This window comes from Pezoporus wallicus, unplaced genomic scaffold, assembly GCF_028554395.1.
Source record: "Pezoporus wallicus isolate ANWC-B61680 ecotype Strahan unplaced genomic scaffold, APGP_CSIRO_Pwel_v1 contig_10514, whole genome shotgun sequence".
Classification (NCBI taxonomy): domain Eukaryota; kingdom Metazoa; phylum Chordata; class Aves; order Psittaciformes; family Psittacidae; genus Pezoporus; species Pezoporus wallicus.
In genome coordinates, this window is record NW_026637640.1 from 482,260 (window position 1) to 502,785 (window position 20,526).

The 20,526-nt window shown below is 49.6% G+C and overlaps 1 protein-coding gene and 2 long non-coding RNA genes across 5 annotated transcripts in view; 1 reads left to right on the forward strand and 2 right to left on the reverse strand.

Annotated features, from left to right (window-relative positions):
• Nucleotides 1–20,526, reverse strand: part of LOC130597872 (uncharacterized) — a 78,086-nt gene that overhangs the window by 45,550 nt on the left and 12,010 nt on the right. The window lies entirely within an intron of this gene.
• Nucleotides 479–19,803, forward strand: MED26 (mediator complex subunit 26). 3 transcript variants are annotated; one of them, XM_057406773.1, is made up of 3 exons: nt 479–607; nt 15,878–15,952; nt 17,282–19,803. In XM_057406773.1, the coding sequence occupies exons 1-3, from the start codon at nt 533–535 to the stop codon at nt 18,974–18,976; spliced, it is 1,845 nt and encodes a 614-aa protein (XP_057262756.1). In that variant the 5' UTR covers nt 479–532; the 3' UTR covers nt 18,977–19,803. The 3 variants fall into 3 exon arrangements, with proteins under 3 accessions (XP_057262756.1, XP_057262757.1, XP_057262758.1); XM_057406774.1 differs by lacking the exon at nt 479–607 and adding an exon at nt 5,214–5,682; XM_057406775.1 differs by lacking the exon at nt 479–607 and adding an exon at nt 15,670–15,773.
• On the reverse strand, nt 19,415–20,191 carry LOC130597874 (uncharacterized). Its single transcript, XR_008971874.1, has 2 exons — nt 20,100–20,191; nt 19,415–19,633 (listed from the first exon to the last, which is right to left on the reverse strand). It is a non-coding gene; the product is annotated as an uncharacterized LOC130597874 (long non-coding RNA).

Here is a 20,526-nt window from a genome sequence, read left to right on the forward strand (position 1 = left end):
CGGTTGTGGCCGCGGTTCCAAGCCCAGACCCCGCACACTCAGAAGCACCGCGCGCCGAGAGGCGCCCGCGGAGCCGCTGACGGGCGGGGAGCTCCGGCCATGGGCCCCGGGGGCCGGCGCCCGTCCGCTCCCCACAGCGCGGCCACCGCCGCCATTGCCCGCCGCGCGCAGTGCGCAGGCGCTCCCCGCAGAGGCCGCACCGCGCAGGCGCAGTCCGTGCCCGCCGGGGCGTCAGGGGCGCGCCGTGCGTGACGGCGTCGGGCGTATCCCAGGGTGCCCTGCGCGGGGCTGGCTCCTGCCCACAGTTGAGTTCGGCCCCGAGCGGAGCAGTCGGGCCCGCACCGGTCGCTCCCTCGCGGCCTCTCCCCGCGCCCCGCGCCGCCGCTCCCCCCCCCCCGCCTCGCGGGGAGCGAACATGCGACTCCGGCTCCCTGAGGAGGCCGCCGCCGGCGAGTGAGGAGCCGCCGCCCCGGCCCGGCCTGGCCCCGCCGCCCGCCCGCCCCGGCCGCAGCCGCCCCGCTTCGCCCAGGCAATGACAGCGGCTCCGGCCCCCTCCCCGCAGCAGATCAGGGACCGGCTGCTGCAGGCCATCGACCCGCAGAGCAACGTGAGTACAGACCGCGGGCCCCGGGGCTCCCGGGCCGGTAGCGCGGGGACGCTCTGCCGCCGCCGTCCCCCTCCCCCTCTCCAATCGCCGCCCGGGGCTCTCCCGCCCCCCGCCGCTGTACGAGGCCGCCGGGGCCGCACGTCCGCCGGCACCGCTTCGCCTCCCGCCGGGACCGCGGCCGGCGCTTCCCCGGGCACCGGAAGCCTCCGCTGCGGGTGGTAGCGGGGAGCTCCCCGGTGCCCAGCCCGCAAAGGTCCCGCTGCCAGGGGCGCCTCGCTGCCCGCACCCGCCCGATCAGGGCACCGCAGGGCTGCCCCGGCGGTGCTACCGGAGGCCGCTTCCCTCCGCCCCGGGAGCCGCGTCCGCCGCGCCGCCTCCCGCCACCCCCCGGGGCCCGGCCGACGCTGCCCGGCCATGCGGCGTGCGGCCCGGCGGCCTCCCGACGCCAGGCCGCGGCCCGGGCGCGGCCTGCAGGGGGCTCTGGGCCGGGCTCCGCCGCGGCTCGCCGGGACCTTCTGGGGCTCCCACCTGTTCCGCGGTGGGGCCTTGGGGAGCCCCGGGGCCGCCGGGAGGGCTTCAGCGGTGGCTTCGGGGCTCTGGAGCTGTTCCAGCACCGAGCAGCCTCGGTCTTCGCTTTTATCCTTCCCTGCAGCACGGTAAGGAGCTTATGTGCTCCTCCTGGGATGCAGCGTGAGCGCTGAAGTCGGCGTCTGTCTTACCTGTAAGTGGCCTTGACGTCCGAGGGGCTGTTATCCAACCGTTATTGCTCCTTGTAGGGGTGTTTTTGGCACATTCAAGCAGTTCTCCACTTAGGGTGTTTATTACTGTGAGAGCACTGCGGAGCCTGCGGTCTGTCAGGCTTTTGAATGTTGGCTCAGGAGTCACCCCAGCAGGATGCAAAGCTGGGTTTGTCTGGGCTGTCTGCATTGTTGGGGGCAGCTGCGGGTGAACGTGCACATGTACCTGTGTGTGTGTGTGTTATTCCAGGAGGCTGGGGATGCGAAATGGTGGCTTTGTCCTGTTAAAGTCATGCCTACTTCTGCCTGAAAAGCGGGGGTTGCGTTTGCTCTCAGTTCTCTTTTGGCAGCTGCAAATCTTTCACTGTGCCTTAGACCAAGTGTCCGCCTATTTAATAGAACTCAAACAGCTCTGTGAGGCTTTTCCAGTTCAAAACCGTCAGCAGCAGTGGTTCCCCCCGCCTGTGGCGGTACTCACTGAAACGCTGTGGCTGTGCGGCAGTAAGCAGCCAGGAGAAGCGGGTTTTGTGATGGGTGCTTTTCCCTTTCCCCACGAGTTTATGCTGTTACTCTGTGGAGGTGCTTGCGATGAGAAGGATCAGAAGTAACGAGGCAGCTGCCTGCAAGGGGAGGTTGGCGCATCAGCCAGCAGCTCTGCTGAGCTTCCCACTAGGTCAGTAGCCCCATAAGCTTAGGAGTAATGTATGTTCAATTCTAATTCTGCATACTTGATACTTATCCAGGGCAATAATTGGTGGCAGAAAAATCAGCCCATTGTTTAGCAGTGCCTGGAGGCAGGGGGCTGTCTTCCATTTTAACCTTTTCTTCGAGGGAGAGCAGAGGTGGTGGTGTGGAAATTCATGGCGCGGGCCTGGGCCTCGTGCGTTTTCCTCCAGCGCACACAGTAAACCTTCAAACCGTTGCACTCTTCTGAAAGGGATTAAAAGGTGCATTTTGAACATGCTGAAAAGCAGAGTCTGAACTCAGTCACACTTGGGCAGCAGCATAAATGGGTAAGAAACTGTTCTGATATTTCCCTGCAGGGAGAAGTCATTGCAGCCATGAGCTGCTGCGCTTGTGGGTACCCAGGGAAAACTGGCTACGTTCTTCTGACTGCTAGAATCTTCTCCTAAAAGAAGTGGTTGTATTCAAACTTAGAGTCTTTATCATTGTGGTTCCCTTCCTTGCTTACCAGGAAAGTCAAGCTTTGAGACCTGGATTTCATTCAGGCTTTTAACTCTTGGCGTGTTTATGTCCGTGTTTCTGGAGAGGGTGAAAACTGCACTGATGTTGTCAGGCGTGCAAAAACTGGTCCAGTTCCATGGGTCTGAGGAGATGGCTCTTTATAGTGCTTTGCTGTGGGGTCTGTGTTGAGTTGAACTGGGCTAAATCACTTCTTTCCCCAAGTTCTAGGGCCCTGCTTGCTTGGAGAAATCCCATTCTGTGATTGTTCATCCTTATCAGCTCCATGGAGCCATGCTGACTCAGGAGCAGTGGTTTCATTGGACACACACATTTAGGACTGAGACCTCTTCGAGTAATTGCTGCAGAAGATATTTATGACTTGGTTTGCCACCCTTAGTGCAGCATTTGCACGGGTAACCTCTATTGCAAAGGAGACCTGTAAGAAATAAGCTATTTTGAACAAATTACATCATCTTGGAAGCCACCCGGGATGCCTGCTGTTATGTCTTCATTTATTCAGCCTTTTCCCCTTGAAAAACCATCAGGACAAGCCACTTCTGCTCCGTGACTTAAACTGAGTATCAACATCAACTTCCTTCCATTGCTCGTGCGTTAGTACTGAGCAAAGTGGGAGTTCAGTGGTGGCACCACTGCCATGGGTGATGTGGTTTTCCGGCAGGAGAATCCTTCTGGAAGAGCCGTGTAGAAACGGTAACTGGAGAAGAGTGTCCAAGACCTGACTGTAGCAGCTGGGAGGCCGATCTGGGCAGATACTCCTTGGTTCTGATAGAAGCAGCACTTCTGTCAGACTCAGTGTGCTGAGAAACCCCCCCTTCTGCTGAGCAGAACAACACCTTTGCCTTATTAAATTGTGCTCTTCAGGGAATTGATTACCTGATGTCCGGACTAATGAGATCCCTGTTTTGGCTCGCTGGGAAAACCTGTCGTTTCCTACTGGCTGTTGGAATCGTGCTTGCAATTAAATGGGTCCTCACCCTGAAGATGTAGCAGTCTTTTCCTCGGTTTGAAGATTAGACAATGATTTACTGCTTTGCCATTAATAGCTCTCTGCCATGCAAACCCAGCTTTGGTTCGAGTAACAACCCACGGTATGCTCCCCGTGTGGTTGGGACAGGGTGTGAATCAGGCTGCCATTCACACAGTATCTCACTTGGGTTTGCTGCTCAGGCCTTCAGGAGAGGTCTGAGGGACACATTGTTAATAAGAAATCAGGCCTTGGGGTTGTAACTGGATGATCTTTAAGGTCCCTTCCACCCCAGACCATTCTGTGGTTCTGTGTAGTGCGTTGGCCTGGAGTGGTCTTCCAGTTGGTGCATGGTTTGGCTCGTTAAAGATGCTTCCACGGCTGTTTTCTGTCTTGATTGCTTTACCAACATCTAGAAACAAAAGCCTCCATCGTCATGGATAAATGCACCTCCTAGAAGTGAGTTTGCTTCAGGAGGGTGCTGGTGATTTCTTGGATGCAGGGAAGTGTTACGTGTGGGCGAAAGACTAGGAATGGCTTTTGCTTTAGCTTTATCCTTTTCTGTGCGGCCTTAATAAGCTTACTGGTTTTGAGGAAGCTGCAGTGTGCAGAGAGGCTGGAACCTGGCTGATCTCTCGCTGGTTTTGTTCGTTTCCTTAATGTAGCTTGTCTTGTTCCAAGTACTGTTGTAGTTTGTTCATTGGGGCAATGGAAGGGGGGTTGTGGCATTCCCTAATGTGTAGGGTCTGAAGCATTGTTACTGTGTCAGTTTGGGGTTCTGGATAAGGGGTTAGGTCTGATGTAGTCAGTCTCATTGTATTCAGTTTCTTCATCATTTCAGATACCCTTACCTGAGGAGGGCTGCTTCATAGAGACAGACCCGGTCTGGCTGTCAGGTTCAGTGCCTGTCTAGTCCTGGTCAGTTTGGGGTTGGTGATAACACAGCCGACTACTACTTGAGAGCTTTTCTTCTCTTGTTTCAGACTTCTCATTTGCCCAGTGCCCTCTCATTTGCAGTAACCAGCCCATGAGAAAGTGTGAGGCTGCCAGGACAAAATCAGAGCTAACAAAGGTAGCAGGACTTTGCATCCAGGGGTCAAAGCAAGGGGAATGCCAAATTGCCTTTCTATTGTTAATTCCTTGAAACTGCCCAGGTTGCAGTGGTGATGGCAGTAGTCATTTGCTCTGGAGCTGTAATTTGAGTGTTTGTTTCAGCAGCAGTGACAATTTAAATAACACCCACTTCTGATGCCCTCTCCACACCCATTTTATGTGTGCGCTGCAGCTGTTTGCAGGATCAGGTGGTGAACTGAACAGGGGAATTGACCAGAGTTTAGGAAGGAAAAGGCAATATGTATCGTTTCATGTAGCTCAATTACCTGATAAACCTTCTGTGATGCAGTAATGGAGGGCCTTGGCCTGTGTTCCTGGGATAAATGCTGGGGAAGTTCTTTATGGATAGCTCCGGAGTAGTAACTGATGAGTGAGCTTTGCAGGTGAAGAGTGAACCACCTCGTGGTGTGGCTGATGCTCCACATCATCACAAACGGAACTGATTTGGCTCCAGCCACGGTTTGAGAGGTCCAGACCTAGGAGAGAAACTCCAGTTTGGCCTTTTGGGTTTTGCACAGGGGTTGAGGGTGAGCCTGACCCCTAACCTGTTGGTTGTTGCCTCTTGAGGGTTTTTGGTACAGCAAACCACACAACAGCGCTGTCATTCCGGCACCTTTGGCTCCTCATCTAAGTGGTGTCAGAGCAGCTTTTTCTCCCAGTATCCTGTGTGGGGAAATCCCTTCCCAGTTTCTTCCAGGAGCAGCTGCAGTTGACAAGTTACCTTTTTTCAGCAGCCATGGAAGTGTCAGGATAGGGACAGAGGAATCGATTCTGCCTGCTGTGGAAACAGAATGTTAAGTAAGAAGCACTTCTTTTAAGGCATAGGTACTCCAATATGTTAGATTGGGACTTAAAATGAATGTCAGTGTAGTTTTTATACAGTAAACCCCCATGTCTGTTTTGGCTGATAAGGCTGCGCTCCTATCTCAGCTCACCCATTTTGTGCCTGGTGATAACTTCAAATAAACTATCTTGGGTAGTAAATTCGGTGTAAATAAGGTAATGCTGTGGCCCCACTTACACATTTGGTCTCTAAAGAAGTATTTAAGGTAAAGGTAAGCCCATCACGGTCAGGTTAATGTAAATGTAGGTTGGCTTCTGTTTTACTGAGCAAAGCTACAGAGGCTTCTCAGACGTAGCAGCTGGGGAGGAGAGGAATCCTACGTCCAAGTGTGCCTGTAGTACTCAGCAACACGCTCAACTGGGTGTATTTTGAAACTCTGTGCTGTGAAGATGACTGCAGAGGTGGAAGCCTTGTCTAAGAGTGACAGCCAGCGCTTGGGGAGCTGCTTTCTCACATGCTGTTTTCATGTAGCATCGGCTTGCAGAGTACCACGATTCTCCTGCAGGTCTGAATGGGTTTACTTCTGTAAGGAGCACAGAACGGAAGGTAAAGGAGAGTGTTTCTTCCCAGGGTAGTGCTGCACGCCCATAACTTGTTTGGGAACAAACTTTCAGCACATCTCCATCCGTGCTGAGCTTCTGTAACTGGAGCTGTCCCTTACGTGGAGCGTTGTGTGCTGGCAGCGTGGTCAGTAGGAGCACTCCGTGTGCTGTGTAAGGTAATTGCATGAGGAGGAATCTTTGTGTCTGTAGGGATGTTGTCATCCTGAAAATTCCAGGAAAAACTGGGTCTCAGTATTATAGCTTATCTTTGGAGAAGCTGCCGTTGATTCTGGGATAGAGGTGAGCACAGTGAGATGGAAGAGAAGACACAAGAGGTGATGTTGCAGATCTATACGTAAGTGGGGGGCCTGCAGCCTGTGCGCTTGTGGGCTGCACACACCACTGAAGAACCTGACTGCATCGTGAAAACTCGGTCTGTGTTGTCATGTAGTAAGAGTTTCACTCTTATCAGAATAGGAGCTCTTGGGTTTTGACTTTGTATAGTATTTTCTTCACTAGACTGGGCTGAAGTGTCACTGGGGCTTGCTCAAGTGCAAATCATGAAGTGTTTTGCTGCTAAGTTAGAAAAATCTAGTGCCAGGTTGCAGCTTTCCCCAACGTGTTTAAATGTAAATAAAATGCTAATGGAGTACTGGGTTCTTTTGTCCTGTCTTGATCACTTTGGGCAATTGCCTTTGGAGTGGAGCTGCTCCTAAAGCAGCCCTTCGATTTGTAAGCCTGGAGCTGGAAGGTGCTGTGCTTACTGTCCTCTGCGGGATGAGTTCTTCTTTGTTCCTAGTCAAAGGTAGCAAAGGTGTTTTGTTTCTAAATCGCTGCTAATGATTGTGCCACTGAGCAGAATGGCCCAGCATTCCCGGCTGATTGTCCGAGGGAGGTCATTGCTTTGCACAGGTTGCATTCTGCTGAGGACCTGCAGAGGATGGAGGGATTTGAAAGCCAGTGACTGGCCGCAGGACTTTATCTCCCATTTGGTGAGCAGTAATTCTAGGAGATGGGTAAAGTGATTTAACTTTGGCATATCCATAACTCATCTCTGCGGTAGGTGCTGATGGAAACTGTGTGTTAGGAACCGCTGCTGGAAGGATGCAGCAGCTTCTCTCCAAAGCTGGCATGTGAAACTTCCCCCCTTGCAAGACTCTTTCTCAGCTTTTGGCAGCAGGGGTGCCATGCTGAAATGCTCAGGAGCAGCCATGCAAGCCTACCACACTTCAGTGTGGTGAAGGAATAAATTCCCCCGTGCAGGATGTTCATCAGGCTCTTGCCTCACTCTCCTTTAGCATTTTGGGAACCAGCTGAGAAGCTTCCCTAGCATTTTGGGCATAAGTTGGCCTCTTGCATTTGAAAGTCACCAGTTTATCACCAATATGATGACTGATGGCTTTATATTTTAAGAGGAGGATGTGGTGACATTACTAGGGCTTTTCTGTATTACATTCACCTATAAACTGCTCTGTCCTAACAGCTCTGGGTAGATGCTCCATGATGGGCAACATAATGTTTAAGAACTTCAGTGAGCTCTTGACCCTTAGGGGCCATTCTCAGCAGGTCATTCAGTGGATGTTGCATGGTTTTAAATCCCCGCTAGCTCTCTGGAGTGCATTAAGATCAAGCAGGTGATTGCAGAATGATTCTCTCTGGGTCATTCTCCTCATCTCGTTTGGTGTCTGACTTTGCTCTTACCATAACCCAGGTAGAAAAAGCAGTGAGAAGCGGAGAGCCGGGACTTGCCTGTCCTGTATTAACTCCCAGCATCGGCTTTTCAGTTTCCCAAGGAACTGCAGTCCAAGTACAGGCTTCTGGCTGAGTGAGTGGATGTTCCCTTACCGTAGAAAGCGCCAAGATCATGATGGATCTGAAGGGCTGCATTTTAGGGTTGAATTTTCTGTGTATTCTGTATTCTGCCAGCATAGTCACCAAACTCTTGGTGAAGCAGGACCAGTTGTTCTCTGGCTTTGATTGCATTTCAGTTCATGGCTTATACTACCAAGATTCAACTGGCCCAAGTTTCTGGAGAGGTGTAAGAGGAGGAAAAACTGTTTCATGTGTCCAGCAAAACTGTATTGTGGCTGGATGTCCTGAGGATCAGGTAGTGTTTGGGGTTTTAGGGCTCCTGTGTTAGCAGCGTGTTCTATGGGTGTTATTTCTTGTGCTGAAATAATGTGCAGCAATTGCTGCTCCCAGGGTGGACACGTTGCAGCATCTGCTACTCTGCTTGTGCAGCCCAGCATTGGTTGAGTCTGGGTCTGTCAGATGTGCTGCGTTGTGCCACTGAACGCTAACCCCACTTGTAGCTGACAGCCTCATCACTGTACAGAAGGCAATGGATGCATCAGGCTGGGGCAAACCTCGGTGTCTGTGGTCCTTCTTTTGGCAGGCACCTGCTGCTTTAGGAACGTGCTGAGGTGCTGGGATGTAGAAGGGGTAGGCATGAGGTGGTTGAATGGTGGTAGGAGTGAGTGCAGAGCCCGAGCAGTGATGAGCCACCCGGGGAGGCTGGGACAGCTTTGGTGGTCCCTCAGGGCAGTTGAGGCTGCCAGAGAGGCCTGGGGTTTGGAAGTGTTGGATTTTGCATGTCCTTTCTAATACGAACTCCTTCAGCCAATTCCCTGGGTGTATTTCTGAGAGGACAGGATTTAGAATTGCTATTCTGAGCCCAGTTTGGACTAGAGGATGTTCTGGTGCCTTCCCACTGCTTGTTTGGTACCTGTTTCCTGGGTGTGACTGATGGGGCTGGGTGGCTGGAAGGGACTTCATGGAGCTATGCGGTCTGTTGCCTGCGCTGCAGTAGCATCACCTGCATAAAGCAGCTCCTTCCAGACTTGTCTAATCTGTTCTTAAACCTCAGCAGTGGCTATGGAAGCTATTGACAGCTTATTTGAGTGCACTGGTAGCGCTCTGTTTATTCCTCATGTGTAATCAGTGTTTGTCTTGTTGCAGATTAGGCTAGTGAGTATGAGAAAGGTTGATCATGGTTTTCTGTATTATGACTAATGACACAGGAAGTCTTAGTTCAAGCTTTATGTGTCTCCTCCCTATTTTTTTTCAATACAGTGGGAATTGAGTACTTTAAACCTGTTCTTCCTAACCCTGGTTTCAAACCCTCCCATCACGGCTCCCCTCTGAGCCTTTGTGTGCGTTCTCTTGAACTGTGGCACCTCCGAGATGATCTTGTAATTCCAGCTGGATTTGCTTCCTATGCCATTCCTTAGCATTATGATGTTGGGTGAAAAACAACACTAAAAATGCTGCAGATGCCATTGAGCCTGTGTCCTGCCAGGCTTTGGGGCCTGCAGTACCTAACTCTCTTCTTCCTGTATTCCCTTGTCTTGAATTTGTGCCACGCACACCTTCCCAGTTTAAGTGTTTCACCTCAGCTGCTGGGCTTCTTGAATCTGGCTAGTAAATTTGATCCCCAAAAAGGTTTTGCCCAACTTCATGACCTGGTGGGATGGTTTGGGGGTGGCTTCTCTTGTGGGGGCTGGCAAATGAGAGGGGCCGTGCTCCAGTGGGTCTTCCATGTTTCGTGTTTAACTGAGGGGCAGGCAGCAAAGGTGTTGTACAAAATGAGTAGTGAATGTTGAAGTTGACAGCGATTGCTCTCGGTAGTCCCAAGAATGCGTCGTTGGCTAGTAAATATGGTGAAAAGTTGGCTTTGTTCTGTTTGCCTTCAAGACCTCTTCCTGTACAGCAGGGAGGCTTTCCCCAGTGTGCCGCTGCTGCGCTGCGTGCGCATCTTGCCTCCCTAATCTGTGTTCGCCTACCTCTTATCTTCCAAAACCTCCCCCAATGGATACTACTTCTGTTGGGTGGTCTCTCCTGCCTTGCCAGAGCGTGGTGTGTTTTCCTGCTGTGCCAAGGGCTTAGACGTCTCCTTCGGAATGGAATGGGCCGTGTAGGGAAGAGCTGAAGCGCTGATGGCACTTCCCAGCTGCTGCGTATTTGTGTCTCGAGGCTGTTTGGAACTGCTGGGGTTAAAGCGAGTGCTCTGCTGGCAGGCTCCTCGTAATCTTTTGGCTGTCCTGGTGTCTCTGCACCTCAGTGCTGTGCGTTACCTGCTGCCAACGCTTACCGGAGGCCTGAACTGTTGTCTCACTCAAGGGGAATGTTTCAGGTCTGCCCGTTTCTTCGCAGTGCGGTGTTTCGCTCGAGTCTGACCTTACTCTTGTTTGATGATCCTGGCTTTGTGAAGCGCATATGGGGAGGTATTTGGATGATGTTATCTTGCTGTTAAGTAAAGCCTAAGTATGGATACAATATATGCAGATTGGCTTGACTCTTTAGATGTGGAAAGTTTCAACGCAGAAGCAGGGGGACGTGCTTGCTGTGCCTGGCCACTTTCTTGCTTGTTGGCAGGCAAGGAGTAGTTCTTCTGCCTGTTGTTTTGCAGCACAAATTCCTGATCCATTTTCAAAGCATGGACTCCAGATGAATGTCTCTGTCACAGAAGACACTCTCAGTGGATGGATGACTTTGAACCCAAATAATTGATTCCTTCATGTTTGAATATCTGCTTTACTAAAGACTCTTAGATAACTCGCCACTTTTAAGACCAGCTTTTGCGTCCTGGTGACTGCACTCCACTTAGGAAACTTGCCTTTCAAAACTTTTCAGGAATCCTGAACCAAAGTAGTGCATGGTCATCTTTTTGGCATGTCCTTTCTGTGACTAGTGTCTCGTGTACCCTATCTTCAGACAACATCATGTCACTTTGTGGGGAGGGGAAACTGTTACTAGATCAGTTGCAAGGGAACTGAACTAAATACCAGCAGGTTGTAACCTCAATTCTCATTCTGTTTAGTCTGTATCTCTGCAAAAATGACATTGTGATTTACTGTTCATGAGATGTGTTGTTAGCATCTGGTATCTGAAGCATCCTATGTGATGTGCTAAATAAACACCGTGCTGCTGTATTTCCACTGCTGCATTTAAATAAAGCCTCCCATGAACAGCAACTTTTCTCCTCTTACTTCTTCTTCCAATTTTTGGATTATTATGCAATGAAGCAGCTTTCATACAAATGCAGTGCTGGGGGCAAGATGTGATGCTGTTTAGATACCCCAGCCTGGGGCAGGAATTGGTGCCTCCAGCGCAAGTCATCACTGCTTTGGAGAAGATAAATGTGAGTGGATGGCATTGCTCATCCTGCTGATGCTCTGCCTCCTTCTGAATCAGCTCTGCCTTCCTGGCAGCTCCAGCAATACTGACCTTGAACCTGGGATTTTCCTGGGCTACCTGAGGATACGATTCTGTGATCTGCATGGCCCATAGATATAGGACAGGTTTTATAACTACCTGATAAAATGCTGCTGTCCCTAAGAGCAGGGGATGACAATAAAAAATGACACAAATGTGACCTTCTGTATGGACCGTGCTGCATTCCTGATGCTGCCAACAGAAAACGTCCAACTTGGCAGTTGAGGGTTGGATTTGTACGTGTAGAAAAGAGAGCCCTGGTCTGTGTTCCATGGTGGGTGCACTTCTCTGCTTCCTTTGGTAAACTTGCTTTGGTGCTACAGGTGGGCAAAGGTTACAGAAGTACTTTGAAACTTGAATGCTTTGAGTACTTTGAATATTGAGCATTTAATATAATGTGAGGAGGTTGAAGTGTGCTGCCAAGTCCATTCTCTCAAAGGCAGTGTCTTATCATCCGGCTCTATAATCTGTTTCAAAATGCCTACAATGGAGTCAGCCTGATTATTCTAACCTGTGGTTTTGGGAGGACAACAGTGTTATGCTTTAGACAAGTTTCTATGATTAGGCACTCCAGACATATTAGGCCAAGTTTAATCACTCTTTACAGGTACTAATGTGACCCATATGGATGATGATCCCGTGTCAACAGATGCCTTTTAGCACTGTTCTGTGAACTTGATGCGAGTGATTAAAAAGAGCTTTTCTAGCCAGATTTTCTGGCTGTATCAGCAGTTCCGCTGCACTTTCCTTTGTAATTGGGCACCTAGTGCTCAGGTTTTCAAGTTACAAGGAAATTGCTTCTCCTTCTCCAGGCCTGTGCAATGCTGAGCATCATCTGTGCTAACTCGGATCTGGTTTGTCATCTGTCACGGTCCGGTCACGCATGTAGAGGTCTTCAGAAACATCCCTATGAAACATCCAAAAACAAGGCAAGAAACCAGAATTGCTTTGTTCAAGTGACTGCACTTGAGTGGCTGTACCAGTTGTTTCTGAGGCAGCAGCGGGGTGAGATGCAGGTTGCCCTGTGCTGAGGCAGTCCTGAGGAAGAATGGGAGCTGTACCATTGAGCTTAGTACCTGGGCTGGTCTAGCTGTGGATGAAGGAAGAGGATCAAAGCTCAACATGTGAGCGTGCTAGTCCAGTGTAAACCCCATCCCAGCCCGTGGGAGCGGTGCTGCCAGCTCCTGGGGGTGCTGAGTTTGCTGCTGTTGTCAAATCAACCGGGAAGGAGGCAGCAGGAGGTGGCAAGGAAGGGCTGTACCTTAAACCTCCACCCCCACCCCGCTTCTCCTTTAGGCCTGCCGTGGAACACTTACCCTGAAGTCAGTTACTGAATTGGTCTTGATTTGTAAAAGCTAAAACAGGATTAAGGCGTCAGTTGAATAAAAAGGAAACGAAGCCTCTTGATCTCTTCCAGCGTGCGCAGAAACCCCACGCTTTTGTGCGAGGCTGTAGTGAAAGCACACCGTGCTTTACTTGGAAGAGATCTCGGGTAGCAGCAGTAAGCTCCAGAGTGTGGCTGAATGACTTAAGGAGGCTTGCGTGGAGTAAATAAGATTTGTTTTCTGCGGCTGTCACTAGGGTTGGCTGGAGAGGATTACTGCACGTGGCTCAAAGCAGATGTTCTCCGGTAAACTTCGAGCGACTCGGTCCGTGTGCCAGGCGGTGGCAATAGCTCGGGAGAATTCGAAATGCCATCTGGATTGTTCTCTGTTTTCTGCAAGCTGCTAAATGCGAAGCCCTGGGGTCGCTTCATGGAGGTTCTTGGTTTTGGGGGGTAGTAACGGGTTGCAGCAGAACTAAACAAAGGCAAATAGAACCTAAAGTGATGTGCATGTCCCTGAGACCCTGACTTGAGCAATCAGTCTGAACCAGCTCCCTTGGCCCGCTCTGCTGTAGGTCACTTTGTCTGCTGTGTAGCCAATAAGCATTTTAATAGCAACTTGCATTATAAATTATCACTTCTGGTGCTGCTCAGGGCAGGAGGATGTCCTGACAGGCTTCATAACCCCAGTCTCTTGTCAGTTATGTGACAATACATCTGTTTTATTAAGCCAGTAACAGATGGTTTAAGGTAAAGACACTGGTGCACAATACTCATGTGCTGCTGTTAACAAAATAGGTGTCTTCATGTGGACTAGGTGGTACTTGAGGTGTTTTGGGAGGCCGCCTTGTGTTCATCATGGTGTTTAAGTGCACCACAGGAAATCTGATAGGCCGTGTTAGTTTGAAATGGGTGAATATGGTTTTTATTATACATATAATACTGATATAATATATAGAATTGTATATAATACATATAATACTTATATAATTTTATATATAATATTATCTTATTGCCCTTTCTGGCAGTTTGGATGAAGCATACCAAGAAGACAACACAGAACTATCGGGGCAGGGTAGAGAAGTTGTTGAACATGGTACTTTTTTAGAAGAACCCTGCTTCCCTGAAGGTCAAAGAGAGGGGAAAAGGAGAGGAGCTTCTGGCAGCTGATGTTGAGTGTGAGCCTTCATGCGCCTTGCAGTGATTGCTCCAGTGTGACGATGTGTTTTCAATAGGTTCCAATTGTGTGAAGAATCTGCAGTGGATGGGTTGTGTTCTACCAGGAGCTGAGTGAAGAGCACAGATTCGGTGGTGTAAGGCTGCTTTCACTGCCTTTACTAGGCACCACGTGTCCCTCAAAGGAGGGATGAAGGAACAGTCTTATCAGCTGTGGTACAGCCCGGTCCCTGGTAGGTGATGGAGCAGCCGGGGGCATCCATGTACGTGTATTGGGGTGTATTGAACGAAGGCAAAGCTGCTGCTGGAAACTCCCTGAGCAGTTTCACCTTCCTGTAGGAGTGTGTACACGTGAGCCTGTCACTTTCCCCATCCTGACCTTTTGAGAGACTTAATCCTGGTTTTGCCATCAGTTTGTCATGTAGATAATGAGTATTTGGGGATTACCAGCAACTGCCAAAATAGTTGGACTAGTTATTGCTCTGCACAGTGCACAGAACCTTGGTAATTTGTAATCTAAACCATGTGTTGGGAAGGAGAGCCTCATACTGTGCAAGTCTGAAAAAGTTTGGGAACTCCCAGAATTGAGCTATCCTAGGTACTCCTGCTCTAGAAAGTGGGAAATCCCCCATGGTGTTATCTGTTCCTTAAGCTGTGGTGCCAAGTTGGTCCCTCTGGGCATTGAGGGCAGTGTGAGGAAGAAGGCGTGTTAAAAAGTGCTTAAGCGGAGCTTTACCAGGCCTGACTGGACGGTAGGGCTTGATTTGGTGCAGAGGCAATGTAGCTCGGTGAAGAAAGAACCACGACAAATGAATTCATCTTTGTTCTGAAGCTGGCTTTACAACCTGTAGGAGTTACAGTCGTTCAAAGCCTCTACAGGCTTTAAACCTAAGCTCGAGCCAAGTTAATCTAAGCATCAGGCCTGGTGTTTCACTGCTGACAGCTTTATCCAAGTCTCTGCAACATGAAGCAATCCTGTTTGGTGGAAAAAAAAACCTTGTTCATGAACAAGGTTTTCTGCACAGAAGAGATTTCAGCTCCCGATTCTCTTGTATCTTGAAAGGGGTGGAATTGACTTGGAAAAGTTGATTCTTACAAACTTGGCAGTCTTAAAATGAAGCCTTCTGCTGTAGCTGGGAGGGCAGAGCTACGCGAGTACATTCCTGGTGAGGCTTGAGGGTAACGTGGGCTCCCGGCAGAGGCTCTTGCTGAGAGATGTTTCTCAGATCACTTTGCATCCACTTGAGTCACAAACGCAATTAAGCAATAGGTGAGGCTGTGATTCAGGTTTTCCTTTGCTTATCTTTTAAATCTGTCTGTAAAGATGGATTAGAAATTGCCGGGTTTTCAGTGCTCTTAACAGCAGGGAATGGGAATGGGGCTGGGTCTCGGTAGCCTGGGGGTTCTCCTAGAAACCACTAAAACCCCACTTGTGCTTAGGAGGTACATCCTGTGGCAACGGCTGTTGGCGCTTCCCCGTGCGTGCGGAGACGTGGCAGTGAAGACCATCAGACAACCTGACACTTGCCCTAACGCAGTGGCTCCTCACCATCTTCCATATGGGGATGTGCTGGGTTTGGAGGTGGCCCAGCCTGGTCCTGCGCAGGGTGGGGGGCTGAGGACACCTACTGGGCACAGCGTTTGCTTCCTCTGCTCTGGAGTGTGGAGCGCTTGGACCTGGGGTTTTGGGCTCGCGGTGGGTGGCTGCAGGAAGTGGCAGTGTTCTGAATGACTTGGGTGCATCCAGAGCAGTGCCTGAAGGGGCAAATGTGGGACTTCCAATGCAACCCGTGTCTTGGACCACTTGGCACTGATGCTTCCAGTTAGGCTGGAGGACAGTTCATGAATCCCTTGGCCGGGGGTCTCACAGGAGTCTCAGCCTTTGCTAGCAAGTGACACCGGTTTCATTGCGAGTGCTTCCTCTAGTTCTACATAAAAGTGTGTGTGTTACAGTTCCTGCAGTTCCCAACTAGGTCAGCGAAGTGTCCTTGTCCCTGTTCCTTGGACAATCAGCTCCCTAAAGCCAGACAGTGCGATAGCAATTTTGTGATTAATGCTTCCAGCAATTATGAAGTGGAAGGTCTTAAATTACATTTGATAACGAAGACCTGTGCATGAAAGATGAAGTGACTTTGTCTTCCTTGTTGCAGATCCATAACATGGTGGCAGTGCTGGAAGTGATCTCCAGCCTGGAGAAATACCCCATTACCAAAGAGGCACTTGAGGTATGTCACCCTCTGAACATGACTTGATTTTTGTGTGTATAAAAGGACTTTCTTTGCCTGTCTCATTTCCATACGAGCTTTCCTTGCAACAATAGATTGATTGCAAAGGATTCACAATTAAGATATTATTTTGTCCCTCTCGGGCTGTTTCTGACCTCTGAGCACAGACACAGTGATTCTTTCTGGGTTGGGATCAGTATTCTGTGCAGCACAGTTCCTGTTTGTGTAGGGCACTACATTATAACCATCACTTGCTTCTGATGAATCCTGTTGCATTCAGCCCCATCACTGCTTGCTGAAGGAGTGCTGCCTTTTTCGATGCTTGACCAACCACCGAAGACTCTGAAATAGGAACAGAGTTCCTCTGTGTCTACGAAATTCATCTGTGATTCAGTCAGGCAGGTTTCGATGCCTGATGTAGATGAGAGGAGGTAAAAGCTGGAGTCTCAGGTGGGATCGCTGCAGTCTCGCTGCCCACTCCTAGAAACAGCCCTAAGATGGGTTTATGGCTAAATTACAGTGGTTTCCCAGTCTTTCAGCCAAAATTCCTGTTAGAGGTTTTGAACTCTTGCTTAATTGTATCTCCAGCTGTCTCTCAACATACTACCACAGCGTGTTGCAGATTTCTCTCACAGCCCGCTTGATGTTTCCCTTTGAGGTGCTTTCCTTAAGTAATCTGGCTTGCGGAACAGTTCTTTGTTTTCAAACGTGCTTTGGGAGCAATCAAACCTTTCGCTTCCTTCCGCTTACGGAACCGCTTTGGGACGCCCCAGCGACGCGCGCTGAAATCAGATTTCAGTTTTCAAGATACTGGGGAGTGCAGGGAGAGCAGAGCTGGAGGAGGAAGGCAGGACCCGAGTCGTGCCCTGGCTGGGCAGGTTTGTGACACGGGGACATTGTCCGTGCACTACTGTAACGGGTGAAGCTTCTGGAGTCTTTTTCTCTTGCCTCTTTCTGCAGATCTTACCCTTTGATTGGGATCAGGCGCACCTTCTCTGCCTCTGGTGCTGCATTTCCCCTCAGCACCTTTATTCTCACCGTTCTTGCTGATTAAGGAATTCCTTACGGATGTTTTTCACAGCTCACGGCTCTGGTGCTTCAGCCAGGGCATAAAGACAGGATGGCTTGAAGCCCACAGTGGGTTTCACGTTGTGCGGCAGAGCACTGGCCCAACTGGACTAATCCTTTCCAAAAAGCTCAATTCAACACGTCAGTATTTAGTGGGGTTTAACTTGGTATTTCCAAGGCTAAACATGACAAAGCAGAAGTGTGCCTTGAGGATCTTGTTCAATGATACCTGGTTGTAAAAGGACTTCTCTTTCTTTGTAGGAAACAAGGCTTGGGAGGCTCATCAATGAGGTGAGGAAGAAGACATCCAATGAGGAGCTTGCCAAACGTGCCAAGAAACTGCTGCGGAATTGGCAGAAGCTGATAGAACCTGTAACCCAGAGCGAAGCGGTGCCGCGGGGGCTGCCCAACCCGCCCGGCTCAGCGAACGGGGGCGCTCACAACTGCAAAGCAGAAGCGCAGCTTCCTGCCGTGCCTGGGTCGAAGCCCATCAGCGAGTTGAAAAGCAGGAATGATATCCAGAAACTAAACTCTCCCAAACCCGAGAAGTTAGGGAATCGGAAACGGAAAGGTGAACACAGGGACGGGCATCAGGGCCCTCCTCCCCCAAAAGTCTCCAAAGCTAGTCATGAAGTATTACAAAACTCTTCGCCCCCTCCAACCAATGGAATCGGGGGCAGTCCTGAGAATTTCCCTAGCCCTGTAGATGTAAACCTACACGCAGGGCCTGAAGGCAGTAGGACAGAACTCAGTGAAAACGATAAACACAATAAAATCCCAGTAAACGCTGTAAAACCTCACACCAGTTCTCCAGGACTTGTAAAACCTTCAAGCACTTCCTCGTTATTAAAGACTGCAGTGCTTCAGCAGCATGATAAATCGGAAGAAGCCACAGGACCGCACCAGCCCAAGAGTCCTCGCTGTTCCTCCTTTAGCCCTAGAAATGTCAGGCATGATGCTTTTGCTCGGCAGCATACGACGTACTCACCAAAGGATTCGATGCCCAGTCCGTCTCAAAGGTCTCAGTTCTTAGACACTGCACAGGTGCCATCGCCACCACCATCCTTGATGCAACCTTCAACACCTCCCTTGCCAGCGAAAAGACTGGAGTTCTCTCAGCAGGCGGTAGCTGAGGTGTCTCAGCACTGGCCGGAGCAGCAGGTACCTTCGGAAAGCCAGCACAGGCACCCAGCAGGGACCCTCCAACAGCACACAGCTCCCAGCTGCAAAACCAGCTCCCAGCCTGGGGAATCTCTCACGCCACACACAGGCTTTTCACAGGACACTTCCAAAATGGACAGCGATGATGCTGCTTCGGGTTCCGATAGCAAAAAGAAGAAAAGGTACCGACCCAGAGACTATACTGTCAACTTGGATGGGCACGTGACAGAAGGGGGTGTGAAACCGGTGAGGTTAAAAGAGAGAAAGCTCACTTTTGATCCCATGACAGGACAGATAAAACCTTTGACACAGAAAGATCCTTTGCAGGTAGAAATCCCCGCGCTTACCGAGCAGCACAGGACAGACACGGAAAAGCAGGAGCAAAAACCCAACCTGCAAAGCCCTTTTGAACAAACGAACTGGAAAGAGTTGTCCAGAAACGAAATCATTCAGTCATATTTAAACAGACAGAGTAGCTTGCTGTCTTCATCAGGAGTACAGACTCCAGGAGCTCACTACTTCATGTCTGAGTATTTAAAGCAGGAGGAAAGCACTAGAAAAGAGGCTAGAAAGACTCATGTTCTAGCTCCTAACAGCAAACCTACAGACTTGCCTGGGGTCACAAGGGAGGTCACAAGTGATGACCTCGACAGAATATGTGAACATCACTGGCCAGGCGTGAACGGTTGTTACGACACACAGGGTAACTGGTATGATTGGACACAGTGCATATCTTTAGATCCACACGGGGATGATGGTAGATTGAACATCCTGCCTTACGTCTGCCTAGACTGAGTTCCAGGTTTGCTAAACACAATGCTTGTTACATCTGCAGTTAGCAAAACCGGCAGGCGCGATGCCACTTCCACATGGAGAAAGCTCCTGTCCTGGACAACCAGGCCCAACGAGCAGAGGGTGGGAGGGAGCTGGCTCGCTCCAGCTCTGTCCTTTCAATTCTCCTTTTGTGAAATGCTGCTACCAGTTTACTAACAATTGCAAAGGAAGGCATACGAAGGTTGATCCATTGAGTTCCAAACTCCTTATAGCAAGCCAGCTATAAAAAAAGTGTTAGTCCCCGAGAAGGAAGAGGATTTCCAGCACTTTCTGAATGCCGGAATCTGATTACAGGCAGGTACAGAGAAAATTGTGGAAGTTACCTTAACAAAAATATGCATCTATTTATTTGACTTGATTTGGGGTTTTATTTGGCAGTGAGATATTGGAGAGACAATGTGCAAACCCTGTAGTTTTATTTGTCACATCTCTGAACATGATTGCGTTTTGGGGGGGGGGCGGGGGGGGGTTTGGTTTTTCCAAGTCATGTGGTACGGAGATTGGGTTTTAAACAGCCGGTGTTGCACTGCAGGCTGGGAGCCCAGCTTCAGCTCAACATTCCATAGGCATCCACATATTTTAGTCTGGTTTCAGTTTAAATCCAGTCTCTGAGAAATGCTGCAAAAAAAAAAACAAAACAAAACAACCTAGATGTTGAATGATATTTTTGATCCCACCACCTCCAGCCAAATATTTTTCCTCCTTTTCCCTTCCTGCAAACTTCCAGGAAAAAGAGAAAAAAAAACACAAAAAAAGCAAAAAAAAAAATTAAAAAAATTAACAAAAATCACCTTTTCTAGAACCTAAATGTAATGAGGGTGCTACAAGTTTGTAACTGTACTGTGAGAGGGAAAAAGGAAGCCTGTTTGTATGCTGGAAATATACTTGTTACCATTCCTTTAGATATTGTTTGCCTTATGGATATCCATCATAAACGCAATTTGCAAAAACAAAGAGCCTTAGTGAATGTACAGTAACCAGACTTCTGTGTTCCTGGGATGCAGAAGGGAGCAACTTTGCTATTTGGTCCTTTAAGTGGACACATTGTGATATAAATGTGGAAATAAAGAAAATTTGCACAAACCACTTTGTGGATTCTTGATGCTCAGCTTTTGGTTTTCCGCCAGTCGTGAGCGGCGCTGAGGAGCTCTTGGAGCAGTGGGATGGATGGATGGATGGATGGATGGATGGATGGATGGATGGATGGATGGATGGATGGATGGATGGATGGATGGATGGATGGATGGATGGATGGATGGAATCCCAGGTGACACTGCCAGGGGTGGGCCTGGTGTCTTTCGTGGCTGATGGTGGTGTTCAATCACACAGGTTCAACAGAGGTTTATAAGCTCTTGTTGCACCCATGAGACTGAGAACCTGACTGCTTCATGGTCAGCTTTTTCTCCTCATAGTTTTTAATGGGTTATTCCTACTTGTTAGAATGATTTTTGAAGCGGCCCTGGCTTGGTACAGAAAGCACTGTTAACTGTGACTGCTTTAATAGGGTACTG

Bases quoted from the DNA above. Each gene is read 5' to 3' on its own strand.
- MED26 (XM_057406773.1), top strand. From the start codon at position 533: ATGACAGCGGCTCCGGCCCCCTCCCCGCAGCAGATCAGGGACCGGCTG. The intron at 608-15,877 runs GTGAGTACAGAC...TCCTTGTTGCAG, and splicing joins CCATCGACCCGCAGAGCAAC to ATCCATAACATGGTGGCAGT. The intron at 15,953-17,281 runs GTATGTCACCCT...CTTTCTTTGTAG, and splicing joins TTACCAAAGAGGCACTTGAG to GAAACAAGGCTTGGGAGGCT.